Source organism: Engystomops pustulosus, unplaced genomic scaffold (assembly GCF_040894005.1).
Source record: "Engystomops pustulosus unplaced genomic scaffold, aEngPut4.maternal MAT_SCAFFOLD_713, whole genome shotgun sequence".
NCBI lineage: Eukaryota > Metazoa > Chordata > Amphibia > Anura > Leptodactylidae > Engystomops > Engystomops pustulosus.
Window position 1 is genome coordinate 23,240 of NW_027285592.1, and position 15,203 is coordinate 38,442.

At 61.0% G+C, this 15,203-nt stretch overlaps 1 protein-coding gene across 1 annotated transcript in view; it reads right to left on the minus strand.

Annotated features, from left to right (window-relative positions):
• The window catches only part of LOC140112355 (phosphatidylinositol 4-phosphate 3-kinase C2 domain-containing subunit alpha-like), a gene marked incomplete at its 3' end in the record, with an annotated part of 37,151 nt that extends 22,920 nt beyond the window's left edge, over positions 1 to 14,231 (minus strand). The window contains exons 1-4 of the mRNA XM_072132462.1: positions 14,211 to 14,231; positions 14,055 to 14,099; positions 10,212 to 11,231; positions 2,692 to 2,792 (exon numbers count right to left, since the gene is read on the minus strand). Of these exons, the coding sequence (XP_071988563.1) occupies positions 2,692 to 2,792; positions 10,212 to 11,162 (1,052 nt within the window). The remainder of the gene's footprint in view (positions 1 to 2,691; positions 2,793 to 10,211; positions 11,232 to 14,054; positions 14,100 to 14,210) is intronic.
• Positions 14,232 to 15,203: the final 972 nt, after the last annotated feature.

The following is a 15,203-nucleotide window of genomic DNA, read 5'->3' on the forward strand; positions in this document are numbered from 1 at the left end:
GTGCAGTCACCCCTCCATCACCCGCCCTCCTCTGACCTGCAGACACAGGCTGGTACTGCCTCCCCTATAGGTGCAGTCACCCCTCCATCACCCGCCCTCCTCTGACCTGCAGGCACAGGCTGGTACTGCCTCTCCTATAGGTGCAGTCACCCCTCCATCACCAGCCCTCCTCTGACCTGCAGGCACAGGCTGGTGCTGCCTCCCCTATAGGTGCAGTCACCCCTCCATCACCCGCCCTCCTCTGACCTGCAGGCACAGGCTGGTACTGCCTCCCCTATAGGTGCAGTCACCCCTCCATCACCCGCCCTCCTCTGACCTGCAGGCACAGGCTGGTACTGCCTCCCCTATAGGTGCAGTCACCCCTCCATCACCCGCCCTCCTCTGACCTGCAGGCACAGGCTGGTACTGCCTCCCCTATAGGTGCAGTCACCCCTCCATCACCCGCCCTCCTCTGACCTGCAGGCACAGGCTGGTACTGCCTCCCCTATAGGTGCAGTCACCCCTCCATCACCCCCCCTCCTCTGACCTGCAGACACAGGCTGGTACTGCCTCCCCTATAGGTGCAGTCACCCCTCCATCACCCGCCCTCCTCTGACCTGCAGGCACAGGCTGGTACTGCCTCCCCTATAGGTGCAGTCACCCCTCCTCACCCCCCCTCCTCTGACCTGCAGACACAGGCTGGTACTGCCTCCCCTATAGGTGCAGTCACCCCTCCATCACCCGCCCTCCTCTGACCTGCAGGCACAGGCTGGTACTGCCTCCCCTATAGGTGCAGTCACCCCTCCATCACCCGCCCTCCTCTGACCTGCAGGCACAGGCTGGTACTGCCTCCCCTATAGGTGCAGTCACCCCTCCATCACCCGCCCTCCTCTGACCTGCAGGCACAGGCTGGTACTGCCTCCCCTATAGGTGCAGTCACCCCTCCATCACCCCCCCTCCTCTGACCTGCAGACACAGGCTGGTACTGCCTCCCCTATAGGTGCAGTCACCCCTCCATCACCCGCCCTCCTCTGACCTGCAGGCACAGGCTGGTACTGCCTCCCCTATAGGTGCAGTCACCCCTCCATCACCCGCCCTCCTCTGACCTGCAGGCACAGGCTGGTACTGCCTCCCCTATAGGTGCAGTCACCCCTCCATCACCCGCCCTCCTCTGACCTGCAGACACAGGCTGGTACTGCCTCCCCTATAGGTGCAGTCACCCCTCCATCACCCGCCCTCCTCTGACCTGCAGGCACAGGCTGGTACTGCCTCCCCTATAGGTGCAGTCACCCCTCCATCACCCCCCCTCCTCTGACCTGCAGACACAGGCTGGTACTGCCTCCCCTATAGGTGCAGTCACCCTCCATCACCCGCCCTCCTCTGACCTGCAGGCACAGGCTGGTACTGCCTCCCCTATAGGTGCAGTCACCCCTCCATCACCCGCCCTCCTCTGACCTGCAGGCACAGGCTGGTACTGCCTCCCCTATAGGTGCAGTCACCCCTCCATCACCCGCCCTCCTCTGACCTGCAGGCACAGGCTGGTACTGCCTCCCCTAGAGGTGCAGTCACCCCTCCATCACCCGCCCTCCTCTGACCTGCAGGCACAGGCTGGTACTGCCTCCCCTATAGGTGCAGTCACCCCTCCATCACCCGCCCTCCTCTGACCTGCAGGCACAGGCTGGTACTGCCTCCCCTATAGGTGCAGTCACCCCTCCATCACCCCCCCCTCCTCTGACCTGCAGGCACAGGCTGGTACTGCCTCCCCTATAGGTGCAGTCACCCCTCCATCACCCGCCATCCTCTGACCTGCAGGCACAGGCTGGTACTGCCTCCCCTATAGGTGCAGTCACCCTCCATCACCCGCCCTCCTCTGACCTGCAGGCACAGGCTGGTACTGCCTCCCCTATAGGTGCAGTCACCCCTCCATCACCCGCCCTCCTCTGACCTGCAGGCACAGGCTGGTACTGCCTCCCCTATAGGTGCAGTCACCCCTCCATCACCCCCCATCCTCTGACCTGCAGGCACAGGCTGGTACTGCCTCCCCTATAGGTGCAGTCACCCCTCCATCACCCGCCCTCCTCTGACCTGCAGGCACAGGCTGGTACTGCCTCTCCTATAGGTGCAGTCACCCCTCCATCACCCGCCCTCCTCTGACCTGCAGGCACAGGCTGGTACTGCCTCCCCTATAGGTGCAGTCACCCCTCCATCACCCGCCCTCCTCTGACCTGCAGGCACAGGCTGGTACTGCCTCCCCTATAGGTGCAGTCACCCCTCCATCACCCGCCCTCCTCTGACCTGCAGGCACAGGCTGGTACTGCCTCCCCTATAGGTGCAGTCACCCCTCCATCACCCCCCATCCTCTGACCTGCAGGCACAGGCTGGTACTGCCTCCCCTATAGGTGCAGTCACCCCTCCATCACCCGCCCTCCTCTGACCTGCAGGCACAGGCTGGTACTGCCTCCCCTATAGGTGCAGTCACCCCTCCATCACCCCCCCTCCTCTGACCTGCAGGCACAGGCTGGTACTGCCTCCCCTATAGGTGCAGTCACCCCTCCATCACCCGCCCTCCTCTGACCTGCAGGCACAGGCTGGTGCTGGTAAATTTGGGCTGGTTGAAGTAGTTGGGGTGATGCCTGACAGATATATGGTATATCTGGTAATATTGTGACAACGAATCCCTGGAGCCTCCCGGTGTGACCCCTGACCCCTCACCTTTCCACCTCTTTACAGAAAGCCGCAACTTCTTCATCCTGAACCTCCAAATCCTGGAGAGCGGATCTGACAGAGGGCGTCCGCGCGCTCCCAGCGTCCATCTACAAGAGAGAGAGACAGTCAGAGGGGCCATGAGAAGAGACTGCTGCTGTGTGAGACAGTCAGACACAGGGGGAGGGGCCATGAGAAGAGACTGCTGCTGTGTGAGACAGTCAGACACAGGGGGAGGGGCCATGAGAAGAGACTGCCGCTGTGTGAGACAGTCAGACACAGGGGGAGGGGCCATGAGAATAGACTGCTGCTGTGTGAGACAGTCAGACACAGGTGGAGGGGCCATGAGAAGAGACTGCTGCTGTGTGAGACAGTCAGACACAGGTGGAGGGGCCATGAGAAGAGACTGCCGCTGTGTGAGACAGTCAGACACAGGGGGAGGGGCCATGAGAAGAGACTGCTGCTGTGTGAGACAGTCAGACACAGGTGGAGGGGCCATGAGAAGAGACTGCCGCTGTGTGAGACAGTCAGACACAGGGGGAGGGGCCATGAGAAGAGACTGGTGCTGTGTGAGACAGTCAGACACAGGTGGAGGGGCCATGAGAAGAGACTGCTGCTGTGTGAGACAGTCAGACACAGGTGGAGGGGCCATGAGAAGAGACTGCTGCTGTGTGAGACAGTCAGACACAGGTGGAGGGGCCATGAGAAGAGACTGCCGCTGTGTGAGACAGTCAGACACAGGGGGAGGGGCCATGAGAAGAGACTGCTGCTGTGTGAGACAGTCAGACACAGGGGGAGGGGCCATGAGAAGAGACTGCAGCTGTGTGAGACAGTCAGACACAGGTGGAGGGGCCATGAGAAGAGACTGCCGCTGTGTGAGACAGTCAGACACAGGTGGAGGGGCCATGAGAAGAGACTGCCGCTGTGTGAGACAGTCAGACACAGGGGGAGGGGCCATGAGAAGAGACTGCAGCTGTGTGAGACAGACAGACACAGGGGGAGGGGCCATGAGAAGAGACTGCCGCTGTGTGAGACAGTCAGAGGGGCCATGAGAAGAGACTGCCGCTGTGTGAGACAGTCAGACACAGGGGGAGGGGCCATGAGAAGAGACTGCTGCTGTGTGAGACAGTCAGACACAGGGGGAGGGGCCATGAGAAGAGACTGCCGCTGTGTGAGACAGTCAGACACAGGGGGAGGGGCCATGAGAAGAGACTGCTGCTGTGTGAGACAGTCAGACACAGGTGGAGGGGCCATGAGAAGAGACTGCTGCTGTGTGAGACAGTCAGACACAGGGGGAGGGGCCATGAGAAGAGACTGCCGCTGTGTGAGACAGTCAGACACAGGGGGAGGGGCCATGAGAAGAGACTGGTGCTGTGTGAGACAGTCAGACACAGGTGGAGGGGCCATGAGAAGAGACTGCTGCTGTGTGAGACAGTCAGACACAGGTGGAGGGGCCATGAGAAGAGACTGCTGCTGTGTGAGACAGTCAGACACAGGTGGAGGGGCCATGAGAAGAGACTGCCGCTGTGTGAGACAGTCAGACACAGGGGGAGGGGCCATGAGAAGAGACTGCTGCTGTGTGAGACAGTCAGACACAGGGGGAGGGGCCATGAGAAGAGACTGCAGCTGTGTGAGACAGTCAGACACAGGTGGAGGGGCCATGAGAAGAGACTGCCGCTGTGTGAGACAGTCAGACACAGGGGGAGGGGCCATGAGAAGAGACTGCCGCTGTGTGAGACAGTCAGACACAGGTGGAGGGGCCATGAGAAGAGACTGCTGCTGTGTGAGACAGTCAGACACAGGGGGAGGGGCCATGAGAAGAGACTGCTGCTGTGTGAGACAGTCAGACACAGGTGGAGGGGCCATGAGAAGAGACTGCCGCTGTGTGAGACAGTCAGACACAGGTGGAGGGGCCATGAGAAGAGACTGCCGCTGTGTGAGACAGTCAGACACAGGTGGAGGGGCCATGAGAAGAGACTGCCGCTGTGTGAGACAGTCAGACACAGGGGGAGGGGCCATGAGAAGAGACTGCAGCTGTGTGAGACAGACAGACACAGGTGGAGGGGCCATGAGAAGAGACTGCCGCTGTGTGAGACAGTCAGAGGGGCCATGAGAAGAGACTGCCGCTGTGTGAGACAGTCAGACACAGGGGGAGGGGCCATGAGAAGAGACTGCTGCTGTGTGAGACAGTCAGACACAGGGGGAGGGGCCATGAGAAGAGACTGCTGCTGTGTGAGACAGTCAGACACAGAAGGAGGGGCCATGAGAAGAGACTGCCGCTGTGTGAGACAGTCAGACACAGGGGGAGGGGCCATGAGAAGAGACTGCCGCTGTGTGAGACAGACAGACACAGGGGGAGGGGCCATGAGAAGAGACTGCCGCTGTGTGAGACAGTCAGACACAGGTGGAGGGGCCATGAGAAGAGACTGCCGCTGTGTGAGACAGTCAGACACAGGTGGAGGGGCCATGAGAAGAGACTGGTGCTGTGTGAGACAGTCAGACACAGGGGGAGGGGCCATGAGAAGAGACTGCTGCTGTGTGAGACAGTCAGACACAGGGGGAGGGGCCATGAGAAGAGACTGGTGCTGTGTGAGACAGTCAGACACAGGTGGAGGGGCCACAAGAAGAGACTGGTGCTGTGTGAGACAGTCAGACACAGGGGGAGGGGCCATGAGAAGAGACTGCCGCTGTGTGAGACAGTCAGACACAGGTGGAGGGGCCATGAGAAGAGACTGCTGCTGTGTGAGACAGTCAGACACAGGTGGAGGGGCCATGAGAAGAGACTGCTGCTGTGTGAGACAGTCAGACACAGGTGGAGGGGCCATGAGAAGAGACTGCTGCTGTGTGAGACAGTCAGACACAGGTGGAGGGGCCATGAGAAGAGACTGCTGCTGTGTGAGACAGTCAGACACAGGTGGAGGGGCCATGAGAAGAGACTGCTGCTGTGTGAGACAGTCAGACACAGGTGGAGGGGCCACGAGAAGAGACTGCTGCTGTGTGAGACAGTCAGACACAGGGGGAGGGGCCATGAGAAGAGACTGCCGCTGTGTGAGACAGTCAGACACAGGGGGAGGGGCCATGAGAAGAGACTGCCGCTGTGTGAGACAGTCAGACACAGGGGGAGGGGCCATGAGAAGAGACTGCTGCTGTGTGAGACAGTCAGACACAGGGGGAGGGGCCATGAGAAGAGACTGCTGCTGTGTGAGACAGTCAGACACAGGGGGAGGGGCCATGAGAAGAGACTGCTGCTGTGTGAGACAGTCAGACACAGGTGGAGGGGCCATGAGAAGAGACTGCTGCTGTGTGAGACAGTCAGACACAGGTGGAGGGGCCATGAGAAGAGACTGCTGCTGTGTGAGACAGTCAGACACAGGGGGAGGGGCCATGAGAAGAGACTGCTGCTGTGTGAGACAGTCAGACACAGGTGGAGGGCCATGAGAAGAGACTGCCGCTGTGTGAGACAGTCAGACACAGGTGGAGGGGCCATGAGAAGAGACTGCCGCTGTGTGAGACAGTCAGACACAGGTGGAGTGGCCATGAGAAGAGACTGCTGCTGTGTGAGACAGTCAGACACAGGTGGAGGGGCCATGAGAAGAGACTGCCGCTGTGTGAGACAGTCAGACACAGGTGGAGGGGCCATGAGAAGAGACTGCTGCTGTGTGAGACAGTCAGACACAGGTGGAGGGGCCATGAGAAGAGACTGCTGCTGTGTGAGACAGTCAGACACAGGTGGAGGGGCCATGAGAAGAGACTGCCGCTGTGTGAGACAGACAGACACAGGTGGAGGGGCCATGAGAAGAGACTGGTGCTGTGTGAGACAGTCAGACACAGGGGGAGGGGCCATGAGAAGAGACTGCTGCTGTGTGAGACAGTCAGACACAGGGGGAGGGGCCATGAGAAGAGACTGCCGCTGTGTGAGACAGTCAGACACAGGTGGAGGGGCCATGAGAAGAGACTGCTGCTGTGTGAGACAGTCAGACACAGGTGGAGGGGCCACAAGAAGAGACTGGTGCTGTGTGAGACAGTCAGACACAGGTGGAGGGGCCATGAGAAGAGACTGCCGCTGTGTGAGACAGTCAGACAGGTGGAGGGGCCACGAGAAGAGACTGCCGCTGTGTGAGACAGTCAGTCACACGTGCAGGTGGAGGGGCCATGAGAAGAGACTGCCGCTGTGTGAGACAGTCAGACACAGGGGGAGGGGCCATGAGAAGAGACTGCTGCTGTGTGAGACAGTCAGACACAGGGGGAGGGGCCATGAGAAGAGACTGCCGCTGTGTGAGACAGTCAGACACAGGTGGAGGGGCCATGAGAAGAGACTGCCGCTGTGTGAGACAGTCAGACACAGGTGGAGGGGCCATGAGAAGAGACTGGTGCTGTGTGAGACAGTCAGACACAGGTGGAGGGGCCATGAGAAGAGACTGCCGCTGTGTGAGACAGTCAGACACAGGTGGAGGGGCCATGAGAAGAGACTGCCGCTGTGTGAGACAGTCAGACACAGGGGGAGGGGCCATGAGAAGAGACTGCTGCTGTGTGAGACAGTCAGACACAGGTGGAGGGGCCATGAGAAGAGACTGCCGCTGTGTGAGACAGTCAGACACAGGTGGAGGGGCCATGAGAAGAGACTGCCGCTGTGTGAGACAGTCAGACACAGGTGGAGTGGCCATGAGAAGAGACTGCTGCTGTGTGAGACAGTCAGACACAGGGGGAGGGGCCATGAGAAGAGACTGGTGCTGTGTGAGACAGTCAGACACAGGTGGAGGGGCCATGAGAAGAGACTGCCGCTGTGTGAGACAGTCAGACAGGTGGAGGGGCCACGAGAAGAGACTGCCGCTGTGTGAGGCAGTCAGTCACAGGTGGAGGGGCCATGAGAAGAGACTGCCGCTGTGTGAGACAGACAGACACAGGTGGAGGGGCCATGAGAAGAGACTGGTGCTGTGTGAGACAGTCAGACACAGGGGGAGGGGCCATGAGAAGAGACTGCTGCTGTGTGAGACAGTCAGACACAGGGGGAGGGGCCATGAGAAGAGACTGCCGCTGTGTGAGACAGTCAGACACAGGTGGAGGGGCCATGAGAAGAGACTGCTGCTGTGTGAGACAGTCAGACACAGGTGGAGGGGCCACAAGAAGAGACTGGTGCTGTGTGAGACAGTCAGACACAGGTGGAGGGGCCATGAGAAGAGACTGCCGCTGTGTGAGACAGTCAGACAGGTGGAGGGGCCACGAGAAGAGACTGCCGCTGTGTGAGGCAGTCAGTCACACGTGCAGGTGGAGGGGCCATGAGAAGAGACTGCCGCTGTGTGAGACAGTCAGACACAGGGGGAGGGGCCATGAGAAGAGACTGCTGCTGTGTGAGACAGTCAGACACAGGGGGAGGGGCCATGAGAAGAGACTGCCGCTGTGTGAGACAGTCAGACACAGGTGGAGGGGCCATGAGAAGAGACTGCCGCTGTGTGAGACAGTCAGACACAGGTGGAGGGGCCATGAGAAGAGACTGGTGCTGTGTGAGACAGTCAGACACAGGTGGAGGGGCCATGAGAAGAGACTGCCGCTGTGTGAGACAGTCAGACACAGGTGGAGGGGCCATGAGAAGAGACTGCCGCTGTGTGAGACAGTCAGACACAGGGGGAGGGGCCATGAGAAGAGACTGCCGCTGTGTGAGACAGTCAGACACAGGGGGAGGGGCCATGAGAAGAGACTGCTGCTGTGTGAGACAGTCAGACACAGGGGGAGGGGCCATGAGAAGAGACTGGTGCTGTGTGAGACAGTCAGAGGGGCCATGAGAAGAGACTGCAGCTGTGTGAGACAGTCAGACACAGGGGGAGGGGCCATGAGAAGAGACTGCCGCTGTGTGAGACAGTCAGACACAGGGGGAGGGGCCATGAGAAGAGACTGCTGCTGTGTGAGACAGTCAGACACAGGGGAGGGGCCATGAGAAGAGACTGCAGCTGTGTGAGACAGTCAGACACAGGTGGAGGGGCCATGAGAAGAGACTGCCGCTGTGTGAGACAGTCAGACACAGGTGGAGGGGCCATGAGAAGAGACTGCTGCTGTGTGAGACAGTCAGACACAGGGGGAGGGGCCATGAGAATAGACTGCAGCTGTGTGAGACAGTCAGACACAGGGGGAGGGGCCATGAGAAGAGACTGCCGCTGTGTGAGACAGTCAGACACAGGTGGAGGGGCCATGAGAAGAGACTGGTGCTGTGTGAGACAGTCAGACACAGGGGGAGGGGCCATGAGAAGAGACTGCCGCTGTGTGAGACAGTCAGACACAGGTGGAGGGGCCATGAGAAGAGACTGGTGCTGTGTGAGACAGTCAGACACAGGGGGAGGGGCCATGAGAAGAGACTGCAGCTGTGTGAGACAGTCAGACACAGGTGGAGGGGCCATGAGAAGAGACTGGTGCTGTGTGAGACAGTCAGACACAGGGGAGGGGCCATGAGAAGAGACTGCAGCTGTGTGAGACAGTCAGACACAGGTGGAGGGGCCATGAGAAGAGACTGCCACAATCACAGGAGACGGCGGGAGTAGTGACATGTGCAGGAGGACAGGGAGCAGAGGTGTCTGTACAGTGTGTCTGTGCAGTGTCTTCACCTTGTACTAGGGGGTCAGAGGTCATGTGTATTATTAGATCAGGTGACCCCAGCAGGGACATGTGACCTCGTACCTTGGGGGAGACTTTTCTATGGATCTTCTGGATCACTGCACATTTTTGTGGTTTAACATTTTCATATAAATGAATGAATTGCTGGAAAATTCATGGACACGCGGGAGACGTCCTGGGAAATCTCATCCAAGCAAAACATCAGCGGGAAGTGCAGAGGAAGCGGCCGGGGGAGGGGGAGGCGCTGATTGTTTTCTTCTCAACCCGAGGTATTCAGAGGACGCCCCGGGCAGAAACATCAGAGACCTTCAGCGGCCCCCGTGTATGGATCACCCATCAGCCCCAAGGGAACGGATTGTACCGCCAAATCCCCCCGCCTCCCCCGAGTGCACCCCCACATCCCCCGCCTCCCCCGAGTGCACCCCCACATCCCCCGCGTGCACCCCCACATCCCCCGCCTCCCCCGAGTGTACCCCCACATCCCCCACAGAACCCCCCGCTTCCCCAGAGTGTACCCCCCGCCTCCCCCGAGTGCACCCCCACATCCCCCGCCTCCCCCGAGTGCACCCCCACATCCCCCGCCTCCCCCGAGTGCACCCCCGCCTCCCCCGAGTGCACCCCCACATCCCCCGAGTGCACCCCCACATCCCCCGAGTGCACCCCCACATCCCCCGAGTGCACCCCCACATCCCCCGCCTCCCCCGAGTGCACCCCCACATCCCCCACAGAACCCCCCCGCTTCCCCCTAGTGTACCCCCACAGAACCCCCCGCTTCCCCCTAGTGTACCCCCCGCTTCCCCCGCGTGTACCCCCACATCCCCCGCGTGTACCCCCACGGCCTTCTCTTGGAAAATCCAGATTCTATTAATTCTACATGTGATCCTGGTTCCTGATCCTGGTTCTGTGCCCGCCCCCATGACACTTACCTCTGTGCTCTGACTCCTGGAGAGCTGCCCATGTGCCGGCCGCAGGTTTAGGGAGTGGCTCCGGGTGACTGTGGCCCCTGAAGGGGATCGGCCCCCCACCTTCCTCTCAGTGTAAGTGGATGTGACAGGTTTCTCCTCCAATAGCACGGCGTCCCAGGGGTCTCCTGCCTCCGACCCCATGGCAGCCGCCTCTGCGCCCCCTGACAGCTCCACAGCCTCAGCCTTGGGTTTGCTGAGGGGATCCAGGTCCAGCCAGTCAAACTTACTCATGTCCTGTGCCTGGTCAGCGCCCTCCTGGGGGGATCCTGGCATCGGGCTTTGTGGTGATCGGGTCTCATGGTTGGACTTTCCATTCCGTAAGAGTTCTGAGGTCCGCGCTATTTTATCCAATAACTTTGCCATGTCAGGAGTGACCCCCCCGGGGTAAGGGGGAAGCGCTCCTCTCATAGGGAAGGGGGCACGGCCTGACATAGAGAAGGAGGCGTAGGGGGCCGCTGCTGGAAGACTCAGGAACTGCAGGGCCCTGCCCGGGGGCTGGAAGGCGGGCTGGGGTAAAGGCACTGGGGTCCACTGACTGCACTGGAAGGTGGGGGTCCGGAATGACTGTGAGGACACGGGGGGACATAAGACCTGTGTCTGAGGCAGGACTCGGGGGGTGGGGACCCCCACAAATGTGTCGTCTAGCAGTAACTTCTCCAGCTCAGCCAGCGGCAGCTTCTCCACATCCACATTGTATAGGGAGTTCTGCGCCCGCAGCTGGGGGTCCGACTCTGGGAAGACCATGAGGTCCTGCACCCCAGACCCCGGGGGTGCGCTCCCTGCAGAGCCCAGCAGCCTCTTCTCCCTGCGCAGCTTGTCCAGGGCCTCGGCCTCCATCTGTATGGCCTCCTCCTTCCCCACATCCTTTCTTCCGTTCTGTCTGAGGCCATTGCTGCTGGAGGTCTGGGCCATGCTGTGCCCGGGGGGCCGCACACCTGCCGATCCCTGCACCGACCCTCAGGGGCTCCTCACATGTCACATCTGTGGAGGCAGAGGAGAAGGCACTCAGAGGAGACACAGGAGCAGCACTCCCATCATCAGCACACAACTCCCATCATCAGCACACACACCACCATGGCGAGCCACAGGAGCACCACTCCCACCACCATGGCGAGCCACAGGAGCACCACTCCCACCACCATGGCGAGCCACAGGAGCACCACTCCCACCACCATGGCGAGCCACAGGAGCACCACTCCCACCACCATGGCGAGCCACAGGAGCACCACTCCCACCACCATGGCGAGCCACAGGAGCACCACTCCCACCACCATGGCGAGCCATAGGAGCACCACTCCCACCACCATGGCGAGCCATAGGAGCACCACTCCCACCACCATGGCGAGCCACAGGAGCACCACTCCCACCACCATGGCGAGCCACAGGAGCACCACTCCCACCACCATGGCGAGCCACAGGAGCACCACTCCCACCACCATGGCGAGCCATAGGAGCACCACTCCCACCACCATGGCGAGCCACAGGAGCACCACTCCCACCACCATGGCGAGCCACAGGAGCACTACGGCGAGCCACAGGAGCACCACTCCCACCACCATGGCGAGTCACAGGAGCACCACTCCCACCACCATGGCGAGCCACAGGAGCAGCACTCCCACCATGTGCACACAACTCCCATCATGTGCACACAACTCCCATCATCAGCACACAACTCCCATCATCAGCACACAACTCCCATCATGTGCACACACACCACCATGGCGAGCCACAGGAGCACCACTCCCACCACCATGGCGAACCATAGGAGCACCACTCCCACCACCATGGCGAGCCACAGGAGCACCACTCCCACCACCATGGCGAGCCACAGGAGCACCACTCCCACCACCATGGCGAGCCACAGGAGCACCACTCCCACCACCATGGCGAGCCACAGGAGCACCACTCCCACCACCATGGCGAGCCACAGGAGCACCACTCCCACCACCATGGCGAGCCACAGGAGCACCACTCCCACCACCATGGCGAGCCACAGGAGCACCACTCCCACCACCATGGCGAGCCACAGGAGCACCACTCCCACCACCATGGCGAGCCACAGGAGCACCACTCCCACCACCATGGCGAGCCACAGGAGCACCACTCCCACCACCATGGCGAGCCACAGGAGCACCACTCCCACCACCATGGCGAGCCACAGGAGCACTACGGCGAGCCACAGGAGCACCACTCCCACCACCATGGCGAGTCACAGGAGCACCACTCCCACCACCATGGCGAGCCACAGGAGCAGCACTCCCACCATGTGCACACAACTCCCATCATGTGCACACAACTCCCATCATCAGCACACAACTCCCATCATCAGCACACAACTCCCATCATGTGCACACACACCACCATGGCGAGCCACAGGAGCACCACTCCCACCACCATGGCGAGCCACAGGAGCACCACTCCCACCACCATGGCGAGCCACAGGAGCACCACTCCCACCACCATGGCGAGCCACAGGAGCACCACTCCCACCACCATGGCGAGCCACAGGAGCACCACTCCCACCACCATGGCGAGCCACAGGAGCACCACTCCCACCACCATGGCGAGCCACAGGAGCACCACTCCCACCACCATGGCGAGCCACAGGAGCACCACTCCCACCACCATGGCGAGCCACAGGAGCACCACTCCCACCACCATGGCGAGCCACAGGAGCACCACTCCCACCACCATGGCGAGCCACAGGAGCACCACTCCCACCACCATGGCGAGCCACAGGAGCACCACTCCCACCACCATGGCGAGCCACAGGAGCACCACTCCCACCACCATGGCGAGCCACAGGAGCACCACTCCCACCACCATGGCGAGCCACAGGAGCACCACTCCCACCACCATGGCGAGCCACAGGAGCACCACTCCCACCACCATGGCGAGCCACAGGAGCACCACTCCCACCACCATGGCGAGCCACAGGAGCACCACTCCCACCACCATGGCGAGCCACAGGAGCACCACTCCCACCACCATGGCGAGCCACAGGAGCACCACTCCCACCACCATGGCGAGCCACAGGAGCACCACTCCCACCACCATGGCGAGCCACAGGAGCACCACTCCCACCACCATGGCGAGCCACAGGAGCACCACTCCCACCACCATGGCGAGCCACAGGAGCACCACTCCCACCACCATGGCGAGCCATAGGAGCACCACTCCCACCACCATGGCGAGCCACAGGAGCACCACTCCCACCACCATGGCGAGCCACAGGAGCACCACTCCCACCACCATGGCGAGCCACAGGAGCACCACTCCCACCACCATGGCGAACCATAGGAGCACCACTCCCACCACCATAGCGAGCCACAGGAGCACCACTCCCACCACCATGGCGAGCCACAGGAGCACCACTCCCACCACCATGGCGAGCCACAGGAGCACCACTCCCACCACCATGGCGAGCCACAGGAGCACCACTCCCACCACCATGGCGAGCCACAGGAGCACCACTCCCACCACCATGGCGAGCCATAGGAGCACCACTCCCACCACCATGGCGAGCCACAGGAGCACCACTCCCACCACCATGGCGAGCCACAGGAGCACCACTCCCACCACCATGGCGAGCCACAGGAGCACCACTCCAACCACCATGGCGAGCCACAGGAGCACCACTCCCACCACCATGGCGAGCCACAGGAGCACCACTCCCACCACCATGGCGAGCCACAGGAGCACCACTCCCACCACCATGGCGAGCCACAGGAGCACCACTCCCACCACCATGGCGAGCCATAGGAGCAGCACTGAGGTAGGTGTACAGCAGGAGCAAGGACTTACCAGAGATGCAGCTGTGGAATGATGCAAAGGAGACGCCGCATCCTCCTGTGTACAGAGACAAGTAATGAGAGCAAGAGACTCCTCCTCCTCACATACCAGTCACTATCCTCCTCCTCCTCACATACCGGTCACTGTCCCCTCCTCCTCCTCACATACCGGTCACTGTCCTCCTCCTCCTCACATACCGGTCACTGTCCTCACTCCTCCTCACATACCGGTCACTGTCCTCCTCCTCACATACCGGTCACTGTCCTCCTCCTCCTCCTCACATACCGGTCACTGTCCTCCTCCTCCTCACATACCGGTCACTGTCCTCCTCCTCCTCACATACCGGTCACTGTCCTCCTCCTCCTCACATACCGGTCACTGTCCTCCTCCTCCTCCTCCTCACATACCGGTCACTGTCCTCCTCCTCCTCCTCCTCACATACCGGTCACTGTCCTCCTCCTCCTCCTCACATACCGGTCACTGTCCTCCTCCTCCTCTCACATACCGGTCACTGTCCTCCTCCTCCTCACATACCGGTCACTGTCCTCCTCCTCCTCCTCCTCACATACCGGTCACTGTCCTCCTCCTCCTCCTCACATACCGGTCACTGTCCTCCTCCTCCTCCTCACATACCGGTCACTGTCCTCCTCCTCCTCCTCACATACCGGTCACTGTCCTCCTCCTCCTCCTCACATACCGGTCACTGTCCTCCTCCTCCTCCTCACATACCGGTCACTGTCCTCCTCCTCCTCCTCACATACCGGTCACTGTCCAATATCCTCACGTGAGTGATCTCCTCCTCACATACCGGTCACTGTCCTCCTCCTCCTCCTCCTCACATACCGGTCACTGTCCTCCTCCTCCTCACATACCGGTCACTGTCCTCCTCCTCCTCCTCACATACCGGTCACTGTCCTCCTCCTCCTCCTCACATACCGGTCACTGTCCTCCTCCTCCTCACATACCGGTCACTGTCCTCCTCCTCCTCACATACCGGTCACTGTCCTCCTCCTCCTCCTCACATACCGGTCACTGTCCCTCCTCCTCCTCACATACCGGTCACTGTCCTCCTCCTCCTCACATACCGGTCACTGTCCTCCTCCTCCTCCTCACATACCGGTCACTGTCCTCCTCCTCCTCCTCACATACCGGTCACTGTCC